At 43.5% G+C, this 19,925-nt stretch overlaps 1 protein-coding gene across 1 annotated transcript in view; it reads right to left on the bottom strand.

Annotated features, from left to right (window-relative positions):
- Window positions 1-13,208: 13,208 nt before the first annotated feature.
- Window positions 13,209-19,925, bottom strand: part of LOC124799953 (prostaglandin reductase 1-like) — a 29,321-nt gene continuing 22,604 nt past the window's right edge. The window contains exons 2-3 of the mRNA XM_047262958.1: window positions 18,745-19,092; window positions 13,209-13,906 (exon numbers count right to left, since the gene is read on the bottom strand). Coding sequence (XP_047118914.1) covers window positions 13,454-13,906; window positions 18,745-19,092 — 801 coding nt within the window. The 3' untranslated portion in view covers window positions 13,209-13,453. The remainder of the gene's footprint in view (window positions 13,907-18,744; window positions 19,093-19,925) is intronic.

A 19,925-nucleotide genomic window follows, 5' to 3' on the forward strand; every position in this document is an offset into this window, starting at 1 on the left:
CTCCCACTCTCTGCCACTTCTAGAATGTAGTTTAAAAGAAACACTGTACACAAATTTCCGTATGACCTCTAACTTCAGTGATTTTTTTTTTTTTTTTCGTCGTGGTCATTTCGTTAGTGGCCGAGCGGTTTGTAGGCGTTACAGTCTGGAACTGTGCGACCGCTACGGTCGCATGTTCGAATCCTGCCTCCGGCATGGATGTGTGTGACGTCCTTAGGTTAGTTAGGTTTAAGTAGTTCTAAGTTCTAGGGAACTGATGACCTCAGAAGTTAAGTCCCATAGTGCTCAGAGCCATTTGAACCATTTTTCATTTCGCGAGAGGTATGCGGGAAGAATTAATACGTTGGCCAACTGTTCTTCCAAAGGACGAGAGTGAGTAAATAAATAAGTCGCTAATGCCACAGTAATACATATCGTGTTAAATTTCGTGACTATACATTTATAGAAGGTGGCAGCAAATGTCACATGGAAAGTAGCTGATACACAGAATTCCGCGGTCAGTGGTTGATGTCCTGCAGCCAGAACAACAGAGCAGGTGTGCTTTGTGTGTGTGCAGCCGTCTAGAATAACGCTATTTTCGTGAGCCGAGGGAGTGTCAGCAGAGCACGCTAGTAGTGAAATTTCTCCCGTGTCTGGTTAGAATTGTATTTCACGGATATCTGTGGTCAACTAGATGAAAGAAAAAGTCAAAAATAAGGAGCGTCCTGGTCGTCATGGTTATCGAGTGATGGCACATCGCTTCCCCGTCTGGGGAAATTTTTTTACTTTCAGGAAATGTCGGTCCTGTAGGTTGCAGCAAATTGAGGCACCAAATGCTGTTCACACTTTTCGAGAGATCACTCGTTAGATGTGAACGCAGACACAGGAATTCTATGCTGCAGGCTTTTATCGCCTTATCCAATGATGAATAAGTAACTTTACAAGGGGAATATGCAGAAAAGGGAAACAAATTTCAGGCTTGTGCACTCAGTTCTGACGTCTCTATCCCAGTATTTATTGACTCATCCTAATCTCGGAATTAATCAGTAGCCTTCCCCGCTATAAAAGATGCATTTATTGTAGCGACAAGCATTGGAGTTCGTTGAGGGTCTCGAACATGATTTCGCACTTAGTAAACGATTCCGTGACTAAACATGTCGCTTTTCATACGATATTCTCTGTATCTCCTGTTAATCCTACTTTGTTAGCGGCCCAGACTGATGAACAATATTTAAAACTCTGCCGAACAAATGTTTGGTAAGTCACTTCTTTCGTTGATCAGTTACATGTCTTAACATTCTGTGAATCTCAGCCTGGCAACAACATTTCTTACAATTTATTTTTCATAGCTTTAACGGGGGATGTAATGTATTTTAAATGATAATTAATTGAAACCCTCAGCTGCCAACCTCGATGGGGACAGCTGAAAATGCGTATTAGGTACATTATGTATGTAGATTGTGGACAGTTGGGAATGTGGGTCTCACGGGATGCCTCCAAGTGATAAGTCCCTGCAGTCGCTCTAATCATCTGTATTCTCGGTGGCTGAGATGGATAGAGCGTCTGCCGTGTAAGCAGGAGATCCCGGGTTCGAATCCCGGTCGAGGCACGTATTTTCAGCTGTCCCCATCTACGTATATCAACAACACCTGTCGGCAGCTGAGGGTTTCAGTTATTTCTCATTTATTCTAGAGAAGCTGCACGTTCATCAGTGGTATCTGTTCTTTCGAGAGCAGTTACTATCTTCATATATAGTAATGGATTTTGTCCAAAAAAACCGATTTTTCTAAAATATTATTTTCTTGATCTACACAGGTTAATATTTGTTGTGTGTGAGTTTAATCGTGATAGCAGCTTTAAAAATGTCTTTAAATTGTTAAACTGATTAACTATGCACTGGCGGCCACTACCACCTCTTCCGATATTTGGGAAACTGCTTGCTTGAGCGGAATTTTTGTCAGTGTGTAGGCTATTTTAATTCGATATCTTTGGCTGACATCTGTATCTCTGGCTGACATCCATATCTTTGTCCGAAAACTTTCTTGCATGTGATTTAGTTACTTTTTGACAACACTGATACGTATCAGTAGGTGGAAGGTTGAATTCTCAAACCCCCACGTGGAAGTCGAGATTTATGCATAATGGATGATGGAAGAACTGTGTTTATGAAACTGAGGTTTCTTGGAAATCGGTTTACCAACAAAGAGAAGGAAGCAGCTCGAAATGACGAACGCAAGCTCTCAGCTTCCGCATCGAAACTTGGGACAGGAGAACTGAACAGGTGTGTGAATGATGTTGAATGGATGCTACTGGATTCAGACGTATTTATATACAGCTTCTCTGCTAGGCTATAAACTTTTCCTGTTCATGTTTTACCTGTAAAAATGCAGAATGCATGAGTGTTGTTGAAGAAAGAAGTGTGGGAATAGCTTGTGACTTATAAATTAATTTGTTACTCGTGTGCTATGAATTTTAATTTTCCTCCTTAAAAAAACGGACACTGTTACCTACGAAAGCAATTTTAGGTTAGCATATGCTCTGATATGCCTTGGACAGGGCGGAGAAGGAGGTAGTTAATTGTGTGGTTTCAGGAACATGCTTCCACCTGTGCCTCTCCTTGGGAACTATGACACCCCGACATGCAGTTTCTTTTTCCTCGGCGCGATGGACAATGCAACGTGTCACAGCTCGCAGCACCGAGGTGGGTTTACAGTGCTTCCCTGGTCACTAGATCTACCAGATTCGTGATCTGTGGGACATCCTTGATCGGGCTACTCGAGCCACATATCATCAACCGAGTAAAATATCTCATCTGGGCGCGGTCCTGGAGTCCGCATGGCTCCACATTCCTGTCGGTACCTTCCAGAATCTCACTGACTCTTCCTGCACATCACACAGCGGTTTGCGCTGCGGAAGGTGACTTTTCAGGCTTTTGGCAGGCTGTCACACTAACGTCAGTGGACAATCTATGTTTCCCCTATTTACGCATCTCCCTACAGTTTTGCATTTGTCCTCTGGACGTTCCCACTTAGCCATTTTGCACTTTTTGCCAATCTCACGCATCTCCCTACAGTTTTGCATTTGTCCTCTGGACATTCCCACTTAGCCATTTTGCACTTTTTGCCAATCTCACTTTTTAGGCGGCTGTATTCTCTTTTATCTGACTCATTTGCTGCATTTTTATGTTTCCGATTTTTATCAGTTAAATTATATACCTCCTGCTTTGAAATGCCTTGCTTGTTTATTTCCGTGATCCCTCTGCTGCCTTTCCTATTTCATCTCCCAAATCTACCTCTTCGACTTCTTTTGCATTCCCTTCCCTTGTTTCAGCTCATCCTATCTTAATCGTCCCTCTGAAGAAACCTAATACAAAAAGAATTACGGATCACATCTCCTTACGTTCCTTATTTTCCGCAATTTCTTCAGTTCCACTCTACAATTCATAAGCAAAAAATTATGGTCAGAGCCATATCTGCTCCTGGAAATGTCTTGGAGTTCACAATGTGATTTCGAAATCACTGTCGAAACGTTATGTAACCAAACTGAAACATTCCAGTGTCGCTATGTTCCTTCTAAGGGATGACTAAATTATGCTCTGAGCAAAATTTTAGGAAGCTTCTACCTTCGTTATTCTTTTGCTTCAAGCGACGTTTTCCTGTTGTGTTTTCTTCTCCTCCTTTCCCTACTATCGAATTTCAGTCACCCATCACAATTAAATTGTCGTCTCATAGCTATATGAATATTTTTCTGTATCTCATCATACACTTTGTCAATCTCTTTGTCTTCTCTAGAGCTACTTAGTAGCGGAAAAAGCATGTTCTATGTCTATCTTGGCTACGATAATGCATTCACTATGCCGCTGATAGCAGATTATCCATTTTCTTATTCAGTCTTAGGCCTACACCTGCACTCTCCCCGTTTGGTTTTGTGTACATAGCTCCTTTCTGAGTTGACATAAGGTCTTATTGTTCCTCCAACCACATTTTTCTGATTCTCAGTATAACTAACGTCAACCCATCCTCTTTTTTATTCTTTAACCTACCTACTTGATAAAGGGATCTAAAATCCCATGCCGTGATCCTTACAACGCTAGTTTTTCTTCCTCATCACGACATATTCCATAGTAGTCCCTGCCCAGAGAGCAGAATTTGAGACTATTTAATCCCCAGAATGTTTTGTCCAAGAGGATGCCGTAATCATTAACCTGTACGATAGAGATGCGTGCTCTCGGGAAAAATAATAACGAGTGCAGTTTTCCCTTACTTTCTACCTTTCGCAGTACCAACACCACAAGGCCATGTTGGCTGATGTTACAAGAGGAGATAAGTCAGCTATTCAGACTGTTGCCGCTGCAGCCCCTGAAAAGGCTGCTGCTTCAGGAACCACAAGTATGTCTGGTTTTTCTGCAGATAATCCACTAACGTAGTTGCACCTGTGATATGGCTGCCTGAGTCAATGAGGTATGTGAGCGTCCCCTTCTCAGTAAGTTCCATGGTTCATGGAACAGTGCTATATTCCTATGAAACATGGTAAGCGAAGCAGAACAGATTGCTAAGAAAATATCAAAAGAACAGCAGAAAACATTAAGAGATTTTAAATGGCCTCATGAAAGAACAAATGCAGGAGAAAACACACACACACACACACACACACACACACACACACACACACACACACACGCGCGCGCGCGCGCGTGTACGTATATTGAGCCCTTCCAACACATATTGGCGCTGTTAAGTTACTGTATTCCAAGTAAAATACGATAAAATTTGATGAAAATGTCGTCTGCTATGTGCTTGCAGAGTCTGTTCTTGCACATACGAGGGCTATTGGGAAAGTAAGGTCCGATCTGGTGCGAAATGAAACCCACAGTGAGAATTCTATGATCCTTGGCACATATGTGGTGGGCAGTGGCTCTAGTATATCTGTCGATAACGTCACATCGCTCTTCTCAGTTCTGAGAGCATAGTGAGCACGTAAACTTGCCTACAACATAGTGTCTCCCGCCTTGTATGAGGGCCTGGTGAGAGATTTCACCTGATGTTATGCAACCCACAAAACATAACTCTGAAGCGTTTCCTTCTTCATGCCAATTCTCGGCCGAGCTCTAGGGGGTGTAGAAGAAGTTATCGCAGCGTGTTTGATGCGGCAGTTTGATCACCCTCAGTACAGCTCGTAGTTGAACAGTTGGCTATGAAGACAACATTTTGGCACAGACAACGAGCTGTAGACGAGCATAGAGAATTGGCGGAAAGCGCTGGTGGCTGCCTTCCATGACGAGGGTCTTTGAAAGTGGGTACAACGCTACGACAAATGCCTAAGTAGAGAAGTAATTTGAAGGTGCAACTAACTGTTGCAAATAAAACATATTTTATTTTTAAAGTGGTTTCCTTTTCGCAACTGATCGGATCTTACTTTCCGAATAGCCCTCGTATTATTCAAGGAACCTTAAACGCCTGTACAGTTTCAGTACAGTTTAACTTCACCAAACATCATTTTGTGGAATAAAAGCTAATAGATAACAATCCACATTAGTAAAATATAACTGCCGTTGTTGACTGGCTAACATACAAGGTCGAGGCACGTTAATATGAAGTCCGCCTATGTTTGACGTCAGCGTGTAGTAACCACTGACAAATGGCAAGTGGCTGTACCAGCAATCGAGAATATAAAGCGCGCCTGGACGACACGGAAAGCAGTGTAGTCGTTGTCATCATGTGGAAAATGAGCGATTTACGTGCAGTCCAAAAAGTCCTGATCATTGGCTTTCGGGCAAAGGGAGGAAGCACATTCAAAACGGTTAAGTTTATAAACTGTTCGCGTGCCGCCGTGGTTAAAGTATACCGTAAATTGCGAAATGGCGCTGTCCAAAACTGAGACCGAGGCACCTGGGGTTCACTAAGGGCCAAAGATGGCAAGGGTGAATGACGGCTGCGGAGATGTGTACACGCAAAGAGACCTGCAACTGTTGAGTAACTAACAGTCCATAAGAACCAAGGAGCTACGAACAATGTCTCCTCAACGATGTATCAGTGAACATTGTTGCGTATGGATCATACTCCCATGCTGACTGATGTCCATCGGCGACGAAGGCTGGAATTTGCGCGCCGGTACTGCAAAGTGGCGACAGATGGTTTTCTCAGATGACTCACTTTTTATGCTCCGTCGGAAAAAGAAAACAACTTGTCACAACCTTCGGAGGGCTCCATGACGGAAGAGGTAGAATTATGGCCTGGGGAATGTTTTCGTGGCATTCAGTCTGTGATGTTCTCATTCTGAAGATACGGTTGATCAACACAACCATGCACCTATCCTTCACGACCACACCCACCACTTCATGAAGATTGTTTTCCTCAGTACGATGGCATCTACCAGCGGCCCAGTGCGACACGTCGCACTTCTCGCAGTGAATTGTCGTGGTTCGTAGAGTATTAGAATGAGTGTACCGTACAGCCCTGGCCACTAGACTCCCCAGATATAAACAGAATATGTGGAACCACCTCGGTTCGCGCCATGGGTCCTCACCTGAGATATCGAGCGCAGTTGGCCACGGCATTGGACTCGGCATGACTTCACATTCCTCTCGGTATCTTGCAGAACCTATCTGACTCTCTTCCTGAACATCCTGCCGTGATCGGTGCTGCAAAAGTGGCTTTTCAAGCTTTTGACAGGTGGTCACACTAATGTTACTTCGTTACTTTCGATTTTAGTCCGACCTGAAGTTACGAAACACCAGGATGTATAACGTCTTACTCTTATCTACATAAGAGACATACATAATTAAAGTAACAACTAAGGAAGAGAAGCTGCAGAAATTGACAATGTTATTACTGCCTGTCAAGCATTTCCACTGTCGCCCTACAACACCTACAAGATGACCATCATCAGACTCCACAAGGCAAAAAACAACGAAATGTGTACTCAAAATCATTCAGGTCCAAGTTGTACTTCAATAAAAGTAACTAGCATTTCCCTGCATCACAAAGCTAAGTTAGGAGCACAGACATCTATAGATCAACTGGGTGATTATAATTAAAGTTAAACTTTCAAAACGCTCTAGAGGTAACACCACTGGTCTCAATGAAGGCAAATTTCAACACAATATTATAAGAGAAGGTGGAAAACATATGGCAGAGGAAAAAAATAGTGTGAAAATTGATCAACAGATGGCGCTATATGTGTCAGAATACGTAAACGAAAACACCTGTCATACGTGCGATACGTTGAAGTTGGTATAAACGCGCCGGGTACAAGGCTTTTCCTCTTTTCGCGTATGCGACTTTCGCCATGACTATCTCAATGCAGGATATCGCTCTGCTCGTAAAGTTGTATTACAAGAATGATGACTGTGTACACGTGCTCTGCAGAGGTTCCGGACACTGAAGAGTATGAAAAAAGGTGTTTGCCCGATGACTGCCCTCCCCCTTTATTAGTCCTCTCCCTCCTTGGTTCCCCCCCCCCTTTTCGTTTTTTCCTCTCCTCCCTCCTTGTTTTTCCCCCTACTCCAGGTCCCCCCCCCCCATCTGCCTTGGATCGGGAGTGTCATCTTTGTGCCGCCTTTTTCGTGCAGTGTTTTACAGTGTGTTTTTCCAGTGCGTGCTCCGTGTTGTGTCTTTTGGGAAGTGTAGCGAACAGCTATCATACTGTCGCTGGGTGTGCTTTTTATCACTTGCGAACAGAAACCAGACTGTCACCATGTTTTTTAATTGTGTGTCTACTATGTTACTTGTCTGATTCCTGTGTCTTTTATCTACATTGCCAACCCCTTTTGCTTTCTGTTTTAACTTTCCGCAATTTTACGCCATTTTACACTTTAAATCGCCATTTTATAGCCTGTTTTTCCTTGTTTCTTTCTTCTTTCTTTATTTAAAAAAAGTCTGTAGGCTGTAGAGCAGCGTAGTAAGCTGCTGCCGGCCCTCCCCCTTCGGGGGGAATTGAAAATCAATAAAGAAAAAAAAAAAAAAAGTTGACTGCCGTGGGTCTGGAGAAAATGATTCGGAAATTCGAAAAGACGGGTTCTTTTGGTGCGCAACCTGGTAGAGGGAGGAAACGATTTTATTCGACGTCAGTGTAAGCAGTGGTCACAGCAATGCAGGAGGAGATGAGTGGTGATGTGCAAACGCGTAGTGCACGGAGAATTGCCCGAAAATTGGACACACCCGTGAGCACGGTGCGTAAAATCCTACGAAACATCCTTCGTTGCTATCCATTCAAAATTACCTACGTGCACGATTTGCTTCCTGTTGACCTGCCAGCAAGGGACACCTTTGCTTTAGGATTTCTTGCTCACATGGAAGTGGACAATGATTGGCCGTGGAGGATTTTGTGGACAGACGAACCCCACGCCCATCTGACAGGATACGTCAATACACAGAATGATCAAATATGGGTAACGGAAAATTCACACGCAAATCAACCAGTACCACTTCATCCTGAAAAGGTCACTTTGTGCCGCGGGTTTATGGCATCATTTATTATAGGGCCATATTCTTTCTAAGAGACAGGTGCTTCCTGTCCTGTTACCTGTACCGCCATTGGTAAGCGCCAGGAGTGTATTTTGCGCGGCGACGTCACTCTACCTCTCCAACAGCGTGAACATGTGGATGGGATCATTTTTATGCAAGGTGGCGCACATCTGCACATTGCAGATCCAGTTAAGCAGCTACTGAAGCGCCATTTCGGAAATTCTAGAATTATCAGCTGCCATTTCCCTACAACCTGGCCGTCCCGATCACCTGATCTTAATACGTCCGACTTCTGGCTGTGGGGCTGTCTGAAACATGTTGTGTTCAGTGTTCCGATTGCAAACTTAGCTGCATTGAAGGCACGCACTGCGCAACACAATCTGAACGTCACCCCGGAAACACTTCAATCGGTTGTGGAACATGCTGTTCCTCGATTTCAACTTGTTGCAGAAAACAGTGGACAGCATACTGAACATGTTTTGAGCCATTCACATGGAAATTAATAATCCGATTCAATTTTGATTCATGCTCTTTGTGCGGTTTTCGGCCTTGGGACAATTAAAAACCGATGTGAGTGTTGCCTTCCATGAGGTTCTTGGCCTCAGGACAATCAAAAACCGATTTTTCCATGCGATGTGATATGACCTTGCCGTGTTGGATTGACTTAAGTAACTAGCAGTATCACACCTGTACACCCATCCACACCGAGTAGTACAGTTTGTTTAACGTCATACGTACACCTTAGGCATTGTTGTATAATTAATTTGTTATTTGGAGTCCACCACTATTAAATTATGACGCTTACCATACCATCTACTGCTAAATTTTGAACTATTTACTTTTCTGATGCCATGCGTTTTCCCCCTTCTCCGATAATATTCCGTTGAAATTTGACGTCATTCTGACAAGTGGTGTTATTTCTACAGCGTTTTGAAAGTTTAGCTTTAATTATAAGTAAATATTAAATATTCAAATTAGACAACAATATGAAAAAAGTGTGAACTATAAAAACTACATAGTTTAAACTTACAGGTAGCAACTTACTATTGCAACATTACTTTCTTATTCCATAAGATCGGGAAAGAAGCTAAGGTAACTAAGAATATATCAACACAACAGCAGAAAACACAAAAAATTTAAATATGTTCAGGAGAGAATAAGTGCACACACGCTTGTGTGTATGTGTGTGTGTGTGTGTGTGTGTGTGTGTGTGTGTGTGTGTGAGTGTGTGTGCGCGTTTGGGGTACAAGCCGAGATATTGTGATCTTTGGTATGCCAATAATTACCCACTTCAGTTTTTTAGTTCTTTCTTCTCTGTGTCTAAAAGTCCTCTTGCAAACATGTTAAATAATTTACTTCCTGACATTTTCTGCATGGACATAACTTCACCACTGGTGGCTTGATATTGCCACATGTACTCAGAGGTACTACCCAACCTAAAAACATACTACTCCAGAAAGGTATAATGATTAGTCTGTGAGTGAAGTAAATACCGATGTTACGTTGTTCATTACACAGTCCTCAGTAATGAACAAAAATATCGGCACTTATAACCCTCACATCGGTACATGGAAATAGTCAACACTTCAATAGGTAAATGGCTTCATCAAAAGGAAGAAAACTGATATAAAAAATCAGGAAGATAAACGATAAAGCATTAACAATAAAGTTAATAAAGAAAAAGTAAGCCACAGGGAAGAGAGTAGACAGCCACAGAATATGACAAAATGACACAGAAATATTCATAAACCTAAAAGAATACATGAATAAAACAAAGATATGTTTCAGAATACATTGTTGAAGAAATAAATTCTGATCCAGTTATTAGAGTCCAAATGAAACTCAAAAACACTCAAAATGTAAAATGTCTCAGCCACAAAAAAAAAGAGTCAACACCACATAACCTCCGAACCCTGCCCAAATTGCGTAATAGCAATAGCCGCATGAGCCTAGTTATCAGTTCCAATAGCCCTCCAACACACCACATTGCAAAGTCCACTCTCTAACATTTAACTGCACATTAAAAAATAGAGAAGAACGGAAGTATATAAAACTCTGCCGAATCAAGCCACAATATATAAGATGTATAGATCTAAAATGTGAAAACTGGTATCTTTTGGTGCCCAACATGTGCGCATTAATCCCACACAGCAACACAATCAACACCATACAAAAGCAGCTATTCACCAAATACCAGTACAAGGAACTGATGCAAATTATGAAAATAGCCACGTGAGCGAAAATAAATTCAGTTTAACAACTTATCCACTTAAAATTGAAGGCCCCAGCGCAAAAGCCCAATCTCATTCGTATCTTAATACAGTAGAGCGTCGATTATCCGAAGTAATTGGGGGACATGGGTGTCCGGAAAACTGGTTTGTTTGTTCGGATAATCGAACTGTACATGTTTATTTGCCAAAAACAAGTACTGTACAGTAAATTTATTCATAAAAACAGGCATCTCTTTTAGTATTACAAACTGCGCGGAGCGGTAAGCCTCAACTCCAAAGGCCTGGCCAGACAGAATGCTGCCTGGCCGTCCGGCCTGTGGCCTTGAACCGCAGCCGGCAGGCCGCACTGTTGAATCGCTCGTTACTGTATGGCGGCGGTCACACAGAGTGCGGCTCTGCCGCACCGGCAGCCGGCCTGCCGCACCGGCCGCCGCCGGGTCGTCACGGATTACAGATTCGCCGCAAGCCGGAGCGGCTGCTTGCCTCTGTTGGCGCACTCAACTGCTCTGCTGTCACATGAAGCAGCGGCGTGAGGCGGTTTTTGTCTTGCAGCTCGTAGTGCACGCATCATGGACACACAAAGACTTACAGAGGAGGTGAGAGAATAGAACTTTTTGTATGATAGACGCGATCCTGATTTGGAGGTAGAATACTTTTGCCCTCGATATACTCTTGATAGAAAGCTGAATTCTCAGAAATAGTGTTGTCACTGTGACGTCCATAACTTCCAATATCAACTACTGTAAACTCCGTAGTCTGGATCAACGATCGCCAGGAGAACTAGCTAAAAGAACTGTTTGTAACAGAAGAACTGGGATCCACTATCCTTCGGGCATTTTAACCTGATAGGCTTTCCGTCTATGCTTCCAAGACAGTCCGGAAACCCCCAAAGTTCTAGAAATCCTTCTTCAGATTTCTTCCACATCTCTGTTGTAGGAGTATGTAAATAAATACTTGGGCTGTAGAACAGTCCATATTGCCTGGCACACTTATTTCACAATATCTGAGACTGTTGAACGTCCTCACCGAAACGAAAAAGCTATGGCCTGGTGACTGTCGCCTGTAGTCAAGTATCTGGAAAAGATTAAAATCTGTTATGCCGATAGAACGAATGGATAAGTTAACGACCAAAGATATGTTTGTTTAAATTCGATGGCAATGTTATGAATACCATGAAACAAAACAAACTATTAAGTAGAAAGGTCTCTCTAGCGGGACATACGGAACTAGATGTTACTATCGTTTGCTGTATTCGGTAACACTGCAAATAAATTTATCACTCCACTCGTAGCTACGTTGTGAGATAGAACTTCCTTCCGCCGAATCTTCCATATGATACAGCAAAACTGAAATGGAATAATTTATATGACTTCTGTTTGAAGCACAAAGAGGCTACAAACGGTAAAACGTACCTCGAACAAATGGTTAGCCTGTGCCTTGTATCAATTGGCTTTCTCCAGTTCGTTGTGCACTTCTCGGTGCTACCTTTTTATCAGGCGATGCATTTCCTCGAAACATTCTCGCGACATACGAAAATATTTGAAGAACCTATCTTCGTCAGACTCTAGATCAATACACAGAGGATGGTATTCTCCTAAGCTTTCTCTCTTGGTATCAATGTCGTTTACCCAACATCTCCTCTTCTTGGTGCCATTTCGTATCGCTAGTGCAAGCTACTCATTTCTGCAATTAAAAAGAAAAAAAAAGAAAATGAACTCGCACAAAGATAACGTGTCCCGCGTGAAGCTTCCAAATCGTCTAACGCAAGACAATCGCGCTACGCATGCAAGCTTAACAATGGGGTTCGGCCCCTTCCACAGTGTAACACAGCTGACGCATCAAGAGTAGCTGCGGCCGGCCGGCCGGCCGTTGCCTGTGTGGCGTCCCTGGCCGCTGACGGGTCCGGCCCACCGCTGCGCCGTCCGTCGCAGCGGCAGGCCGGATTCTGTCTGGCCAGGCCTTAAGCTGGCGCAGATGTTGCTGTGAACAGCTTTGATACTGCCGCTACTTCTACTGCCAGTGCCAAGCCAACAGAAGTGTGCTGATTGTTGAAACACTGCGACTGGCGGCTTGGCCGGTCAGCAGCGCCTTGTGAAGGCCCCATTAGAAGCAATGTTCCGCCAGCGGTGGCCCAGTGCGGCGACTACTGTGGGAAACTTGGTTTGGGAGTGAGGGGGATGATGGACGGTAGGGTGGGAGAGTAACAGGTGCGAGCGAGTACACAGTTCGGTTAAGCGGTCGTTCGGTTGACCGACGTTCGGATAATCGACGTTCGACTGTAAATCACATTGATAATAGCATTTGTGAAGAATTAACACAAACCTCAAACATGAAGCTTTGTACTGTTCCGTAACTCGTCTGACTGTGCCAGGCAATAAAGCACTTAAAAAGTAATTACTACGCTCCTTAAGTTTGTTTGAAAACGTAGTTTTAGTGGAAGAGTATATAAATGGTGAAGAAAATATAAATAAATTATAGTATATGTAGAATGTAGGTTTAAGTGGTGTGAGGGGTAAATTAGTAACGACTCCTGTGTTATTACAAAGTTTCTATTTATATCCACACAGAAATAACAAATTAATTGTGATACAAAGGTCTGACGAAGTCGACAATCCCACTTATTTACAAAAGTCGTGATATGGCTGGAAACCCACTGTAATACAAGCTGGCGACTCTCTTTCCCTCTAGATTATGTGCCTGTTTTGGAGAAGCGATTGCTCTCAGTTTCCTTAAAATAGTGCTCCCATTCTTGAATTCCTGTTACACGGACAAGTGATGTCACACTTTAACGACAGCTTTACCCAGGTTCTCGCCCCTGAGCATACCGATGAAAGCCTCTGGCGTGTTCTCAAAGCCCTCTGTGACCGTCTCCCTGTATTTGAGTTTTCCCTCCTTGATCCACTGTGCCATCTCCTTAAACGCCTTGTCCCACTGGCCGAGCCACCGGGTCACAATGAAGCCTTCCATCTTGAGTTCCTTCCCGACCATGTGCATCTGGACGACGGGCGCCATGGCCACTTTGGTGGCGTTGTAGGTGGAGATGCAGCCACACACGGATATGCGGCCGCGGTGCCGCATGTTAGCAATCACCGCACTGCTCTGTTCGCCTCCCACGTTGTCGAAGTAGACGTCAACGCCATTTGGGGCAGCCTCCTTCAGCGCCTTCTCCACGTTCACCGTCTTATAGTTAAAGGCGTGGTCGAAACCTAGCTCCTCCTTCAGCCACTTGACCTGCAGATCGGATGCAACAGAGAAAACAAATTATTTACATGTAAAAAAAATGAGAAATTCATGCGCCATGCACGATTAGTAGTGTGAAGACCTTATAAAATACAGTGGTTGGACAAAAATTTGGAAACACAGCGAGAAATTTATACTTGAACTTAAGTGCAAGTACTAGCGAAACCCGCTTGTTGTGCTGTTGTATTTGGCCACGAACGGCAACTGTGAATCTCCTCAAAACGTTACAAATGATAGTCGTGACCAGAACCACTGGTCTGTGTAGTCGCGAGTGGATTATGCTGGAGATGAGTGAAATCGAACGTGGGCAAACTGTTTGTGGTTGTATGATGGGTGCTTCCATACTTAAAGCTGCTGGAGTTTCAAGAGGTACCGTATTCTGGATTTATACCGCATACAAGGAAAGTGGAGAAACATCATCTGCTAAGTGACAACGCGGACGAATGTATGTGGTGACTGATCGTGACAAATGGTCGTTGAAGAAAACTAATGTACTGCTGCCGTAGGACATTGTTTTTATAAAACAGATCAGAAGATGGTTATTATAGACCGAAACCGGTAAGCTGTTGACAAAAAGTTTGTGATCAAAGGATTATAAAGAATCCCCCTCGATTGGAAATTGAAACCGGATGTCGACCTAGGTTTCGGCGCGGATAACCACGCCTTCTTCGGAACACACTAAAACTACAATCTGCCTAAAGAGGCATGGTCCAACATTAATACAGAACGCCCAAAACGGCAAAGGACTCGCTTAAAATGTAAAATAAACGGTACGTGTGTACCATGTCAATAGCTGTACTAGCTCTCAGGTAGAGTTCACCTAAGAGCCCGCGGTCCACCGAACGTTTGCTCCGGTGAGGAAGCACGCTTCTGACGTTTGAGCTAACAAGGGAACCTCCCCATCGCACCCCCCTCAGATTTAGTTATAAGTTGGCACAGTGGATTGGCCTTGAAAAACGGAACACAGATCAATCGAGAAAACAGGAAGAAGTTGTGTGGAACTATGAAAAAAATGAACAAAATATACAAACTGAGTAGTCCATGCGCAAGATAGGCAAAAACAAGGATACCGTGAGCTAAAGAGCGCCGTGGTCCCGTGGTTAGCGTGAGCAGCTGCGAAACGAGAGGTCCTTGGTTCAAGTCTACCCTAGAGTGAAAAATTTACGTTTTTTATTTTCGCAAAGTTATGATCTGTCCGTTCGTTCATTGGCGTCTCTTTTCACTGTAATAAGTTTAGTGTCTGTGTTTTGCGACCGCACCGCAAAACCGTGCGATTGGTAAACGAAAGGACGTGCCTCTCCAATGGGAACCGGAAACATTTGATTGCAAGATCCTAGGTCAACCGACTCCTCCACAGGAAAACACGTCTGATATATTCTATACGACAATGGTGACGGCATGTGCGTCACATGACAGGAATATGTTGTCGACTCACCTAACTTATACACTTGGCGAATGGGTAAAAGATTCTTCTACCTTGCCCGATTTAGGTTTTCTTGTGGATGTGATAATCACTCCCAAAAAAGTGATGAAAACATAAGAGTTTCTCACATAAACTCCAACAAATGAAAGCAACAGTTTCACAGTCGCACAGTTTTCCCTATGCTCTGTCAAAACATATGTCTTTAACGTTTTCAAATTTTTCCGTGTGTAGACGGTCAAATGCTGCATATGTCCAAGCAAATCTGAACATGTCCTGGAATTTTGGAGAGCGAAGTTGATTATGTGTGAGTGCCTGAAGTTTGATAGTTGATACACGATCACATAAACAATACTGCTTTGTTTACCTGTGCAGCTTCGCAAAATAATTGTCTGAAAAAGAAACTTTTAACTCGAGGTTAGACTTGAACCAAGGATCTCTCCTTCCGCCGCTGCTCACGCTAACCACGGGACCACGGCGCTCCTGAGCTCAGACCCTTCTTGATGTTACATATGTTACACATGGACTACTCAATTTGTATATTTTGCTTATTATTTTCATAGTTCCACACAACTTCTTCCTGTTTTCTCGAGTGATCTGTGTTCAGTTTTTCAAGGCCTATCCACTGTGTCAACTTATAACTAAATCTGAGGGGGGTGCGATGTGGAGGTTCCCTTGTAAGTACAGCTATTGACATGGTACACACGTACCGTTTATTTTACATCTAATGCGAGTCTTTTGCCTTTTGGGCGTTCTGTATTCATGTTGGACCATGCCTCTATAGGCAGTTTGTAGTTTTAGCGTGTTCCGATGAAACCGTGGTTATCCGCGCCGAATCCTGGGTCGACATCCGGTTTCAATTTGCAGTCGAGGCGCATTCTTTATAATCATTAAATTATTCACAACTGCTGACGCGCTGCAATGTTAAAAGTTCTAAAGTGAAGGAAATTTATTATATATTCGGGTCATTGTTTTACTCGCGACAATGTCGCAGCTTGTGATATTGAAGAAAACTGTGACGGAAAATGGATTGCGGAACTGCATGTCCCACTCGCGAAACCTGTCAGTACCAAAACAACATATTCAGGGACTTGTAGGGCGAGCCATAGTTCCAAAACCAGGTATCAGTCACAATAAAATTACCGTAACAGAAAATATGCAGCCGAAACCTTAAAACACTGTCAATAGAGCAAGATAAAAATGATATTCGGACTGATGAGTCTGGTTGCACATCGTTTCCAGCTTCTGGCCAAGTTTACGTCCCAGGTGTGGAGCATGGTGGGGATCGGTTATGATTTGGGCAGCCATATTTTGGGTGGTTAATCCATACTTCCTCAGACGTGCACCATCTTCTGTGTTGAAATGCCAGCAGGCTTTTTAACATGGAGCATATGATACTTAGAAATGAACTATGTTTCTTCGATGTCTAACCAGTTTTCCGTGTACTGAAAATGGAAATTTATGTTACCTGGGAGTAGGTACTGTCTCAAAATATTTTTAAATTATAACTGGAATTTTAATTCCAAATAAAAGCAGGTGCTGACAGGTGTGGAAACTGCCGAACTATTAGTTTAATAAGTCACCGTTGCGAAATACTAACACCAATTGTTTACAGACTTATGGAGAAACTGGTAGTAGCCGACCTCGGAGAAGACCAGCTTGGATTCCGTAGAAATGTAAGAACATTTGAGCCAATACTGACCCTATGACTTATCTTCGAAGATAGGTTAAGGAAAGGTAAACTTCCGTTTATAGCATTTGTAGACTTAGAGAAAGCTTTTGGCGATGTTGACTGGAATAGTCTGTTTTAAATTCTGACGGTGCAGGGCAAAAATACAGGGAGCGAAAGGCTATTTACAATTTGTATAGAAGCAAGGCGACAGTTGTAAGAGTTCAGGGGCACGAAGGGAAAGCAGTAGTTGACAAGGGAGTGAGACAGTGTTGTAGTCTATCCCCAATGTTATTCAATCTGTATACTGAACAAGCAGCAAAGGAAACATTTGGAGTAGGAATTATTGTCCAGGAAGAAGAAAAAAAATTGCGGTTTGAGGATGACATTATAATTCTGTCAGAGACAGCAAAGGACAGGGAAGACCATTTGAACGGAATGGACAGTGTTTTGAAAGGAGGATATAAGATGAACATGAACAAAAGCAAAACGAGAATAGTGGAATGTAGTGGAATTAAAATCAAATGATGCTGAGGGAATTAGATTAGGAAATGAAGGACATAGAGTAGAAGACGAGTTTTTCTATTTGGGAAGGAAAATAACTCATGAAGGTTGAGTAGGGAGAATATAAAATGCAGACTGTCAATGAAAAGAAAATCGTTTCTGTAGAAGAGAAATTTGTTAACATCAAGTATAGACATGAGTGCCAGGAAGTCTTTTCTGAAAGTATTTGTAAGGAGTGTAGGCATATATGGAAGCGAAACATGGACGATAAATGTGTTCAATCTTGGAAACCATTCGGAACTGGGCATATGTCCAGGTGAAGTTTTTCGATTCAAATGGTCGTCCCTTTGTACCCCTGAATATTATTGATTCCTCCTGGTATACGCTGTGTGCCACATGTCATAGCGATACAATAGAGTCAAGTTTCCATTTCCAGTCTGTAATTATCAGAATGTGAACTCCCTTCTGCTGATATGCCCCACCCTGTTTTAAAATACCTCTTCCATGAAAGTTAATAGCGGATTAAAACTGTGTGAGGGACCGAGACTCGAACTCGGGACCTTTGCCTTTCGTGGACAAGTGCTCTACCGACTGAGCTCAACACCACGACTCACGATCCACCCTCACAGCTCCAATTCTGCCAGTACCGCGTCTCATATCTTCCATACTTCACAGAAGCTCTTCTGCGAAGTTTGCACAGCTAGCGCTGCTGGAAGAAAGAATATTCCGGAGACATGGCTTATCCGCAGCCTGGGGGACGTTTCCAATATGAAATGTTTACTCTGCAGCGGATGTGCGCTGAAATGAATCTTCCTGGCCGATTAAAACTGTGTGAGAGACCGAAACTCGAACCCGGGGCCTTTTCCTTTCGCAGGCAAGTGCTCTACCTACTGAGCTACCAAAACACGATCGACGACCCGCCCTCACAGCTTCAATTCTGCCAGTACCTCGTCTCCTACCTTCCGATCTTCACAGACGCCCTTCTGGTTGTGTATTTGCCAGCGAAAGGCAAAGGTCCCGAGTTCGAGTCTCAGTCCCTAAAACAGCTCGAATCTGCCAGGAGGTTTCATATTAGAGCGCACTTCGCTGCAGAGTGAAAATTTCATACCGGAAATATCTCTTCCATGGATGGTACTGTCATTTGTGCGGCCCTTAACTAAGTAGTCTTCACTCTTAGGAAATTGCCAAATAAAAAGGGAAAAGAAGTAAATGGGAAAACTCACACTAAATGATTACCTTTATGTCGGAGCCCGCAATGCCGATGACCTTGCAGCCCTTGATGCGCGCTATCTGCCCGACTATGGAGCCCACGGCACCCGCCGCGCCACTGACGACCACCACCTCCCCAGGCTTGGGGTCGCAGATGTCGAGCAGTCCAAAGTAGGCGGTGGCTCCCGGCATTCCCAATACTCCCAGCGCCAGCGACAGTGGCAGGTCTCCAAGGTCAGGCACCAGAACCGGCGGCAGGGTGTCGTCATCCGTCGGCGCCACGCTCATCACTGTTTGGTCACGCCATCCTAATGATGCGACCACGTGACGTCCAACCGGGTACTCTGGGGAACGGCTCTCGACGATGCGCGCCACCTGTAACCAACCAGACCGAAAACTAGCTGCCAGTCTGACAGCAGTGGAACCAATCCTGAAAAACAAAATTCAACTGCAGGAGATCACACGTCTGTATAATACGGTATTGGGCTTTTGAAATGGCCTCTGTTTGGTATAGCTCCATGTTAAGTAAGACACGCCACTTACATTTACAACATGCTCGCTTACTGAGACCATATTACCCATACGTTCTATAACAGTTATATAGTAAGTACGTTTCCAGATTGGCCCTGAACAGTGCCGTTTGTATAACTTTAATATTGTTGTTGATTTCGTAATCACTGTTGCAATTATCAATATCTTGTAGAACTCTAGGCAACCTCTTAAGTAACATGTTAAGCAATAGGCGGTTTAAAGTACATCAAGGAGAAGAGAAAAGCAGATGGCATGTACTCAGTGATGGACTACCTCAGGGCTGTGTTCTTGATGCAGTGTTATTCAACCTTTACACAGCTGACCTGCCGAATTTGACCCGCCGAAAATTTCAATATGCAGGTGACCTCGCAATTTCATATCAGCGTGAAGACCTTTCTGAATGTGAAGAACACCTGACGAACAGCTTTGCTAAGCTTTATGGGTATTCTGAGACATGGCGACTGAGACCAAATGCTTCTAAAACCGAGGTAAGCCTGTTCCACCTCTATAATCGCCTTTCATCAGCAAAGTTCGGCCCTCTTGGCACAGTCAGATATAACGAAAGCCCAGAATACCTGGGAGGCACTCTGGACAGAACTTTAACATACAAAAAGATCTTTCCAACCTGGAAAAGAAGATACAAACATGAGTGAACCATGTGAGAAAGCTGGCAAGCA

This window comes from Schistocerca piceifrons, chromosome 1 (assembly GCF_021461385.2).
Source record: "Schistocerca piceifrons isolate TAMUIC-IGC-003096 chromosome 1, iqSchPice1.1, whole genome shotgun sequence".
NCBI lineage: Eukaryota > Metazoa > Arthropoda > Insecta > Orthoptera > Acrididae > Schistocerca > Schistocerca piceifrons.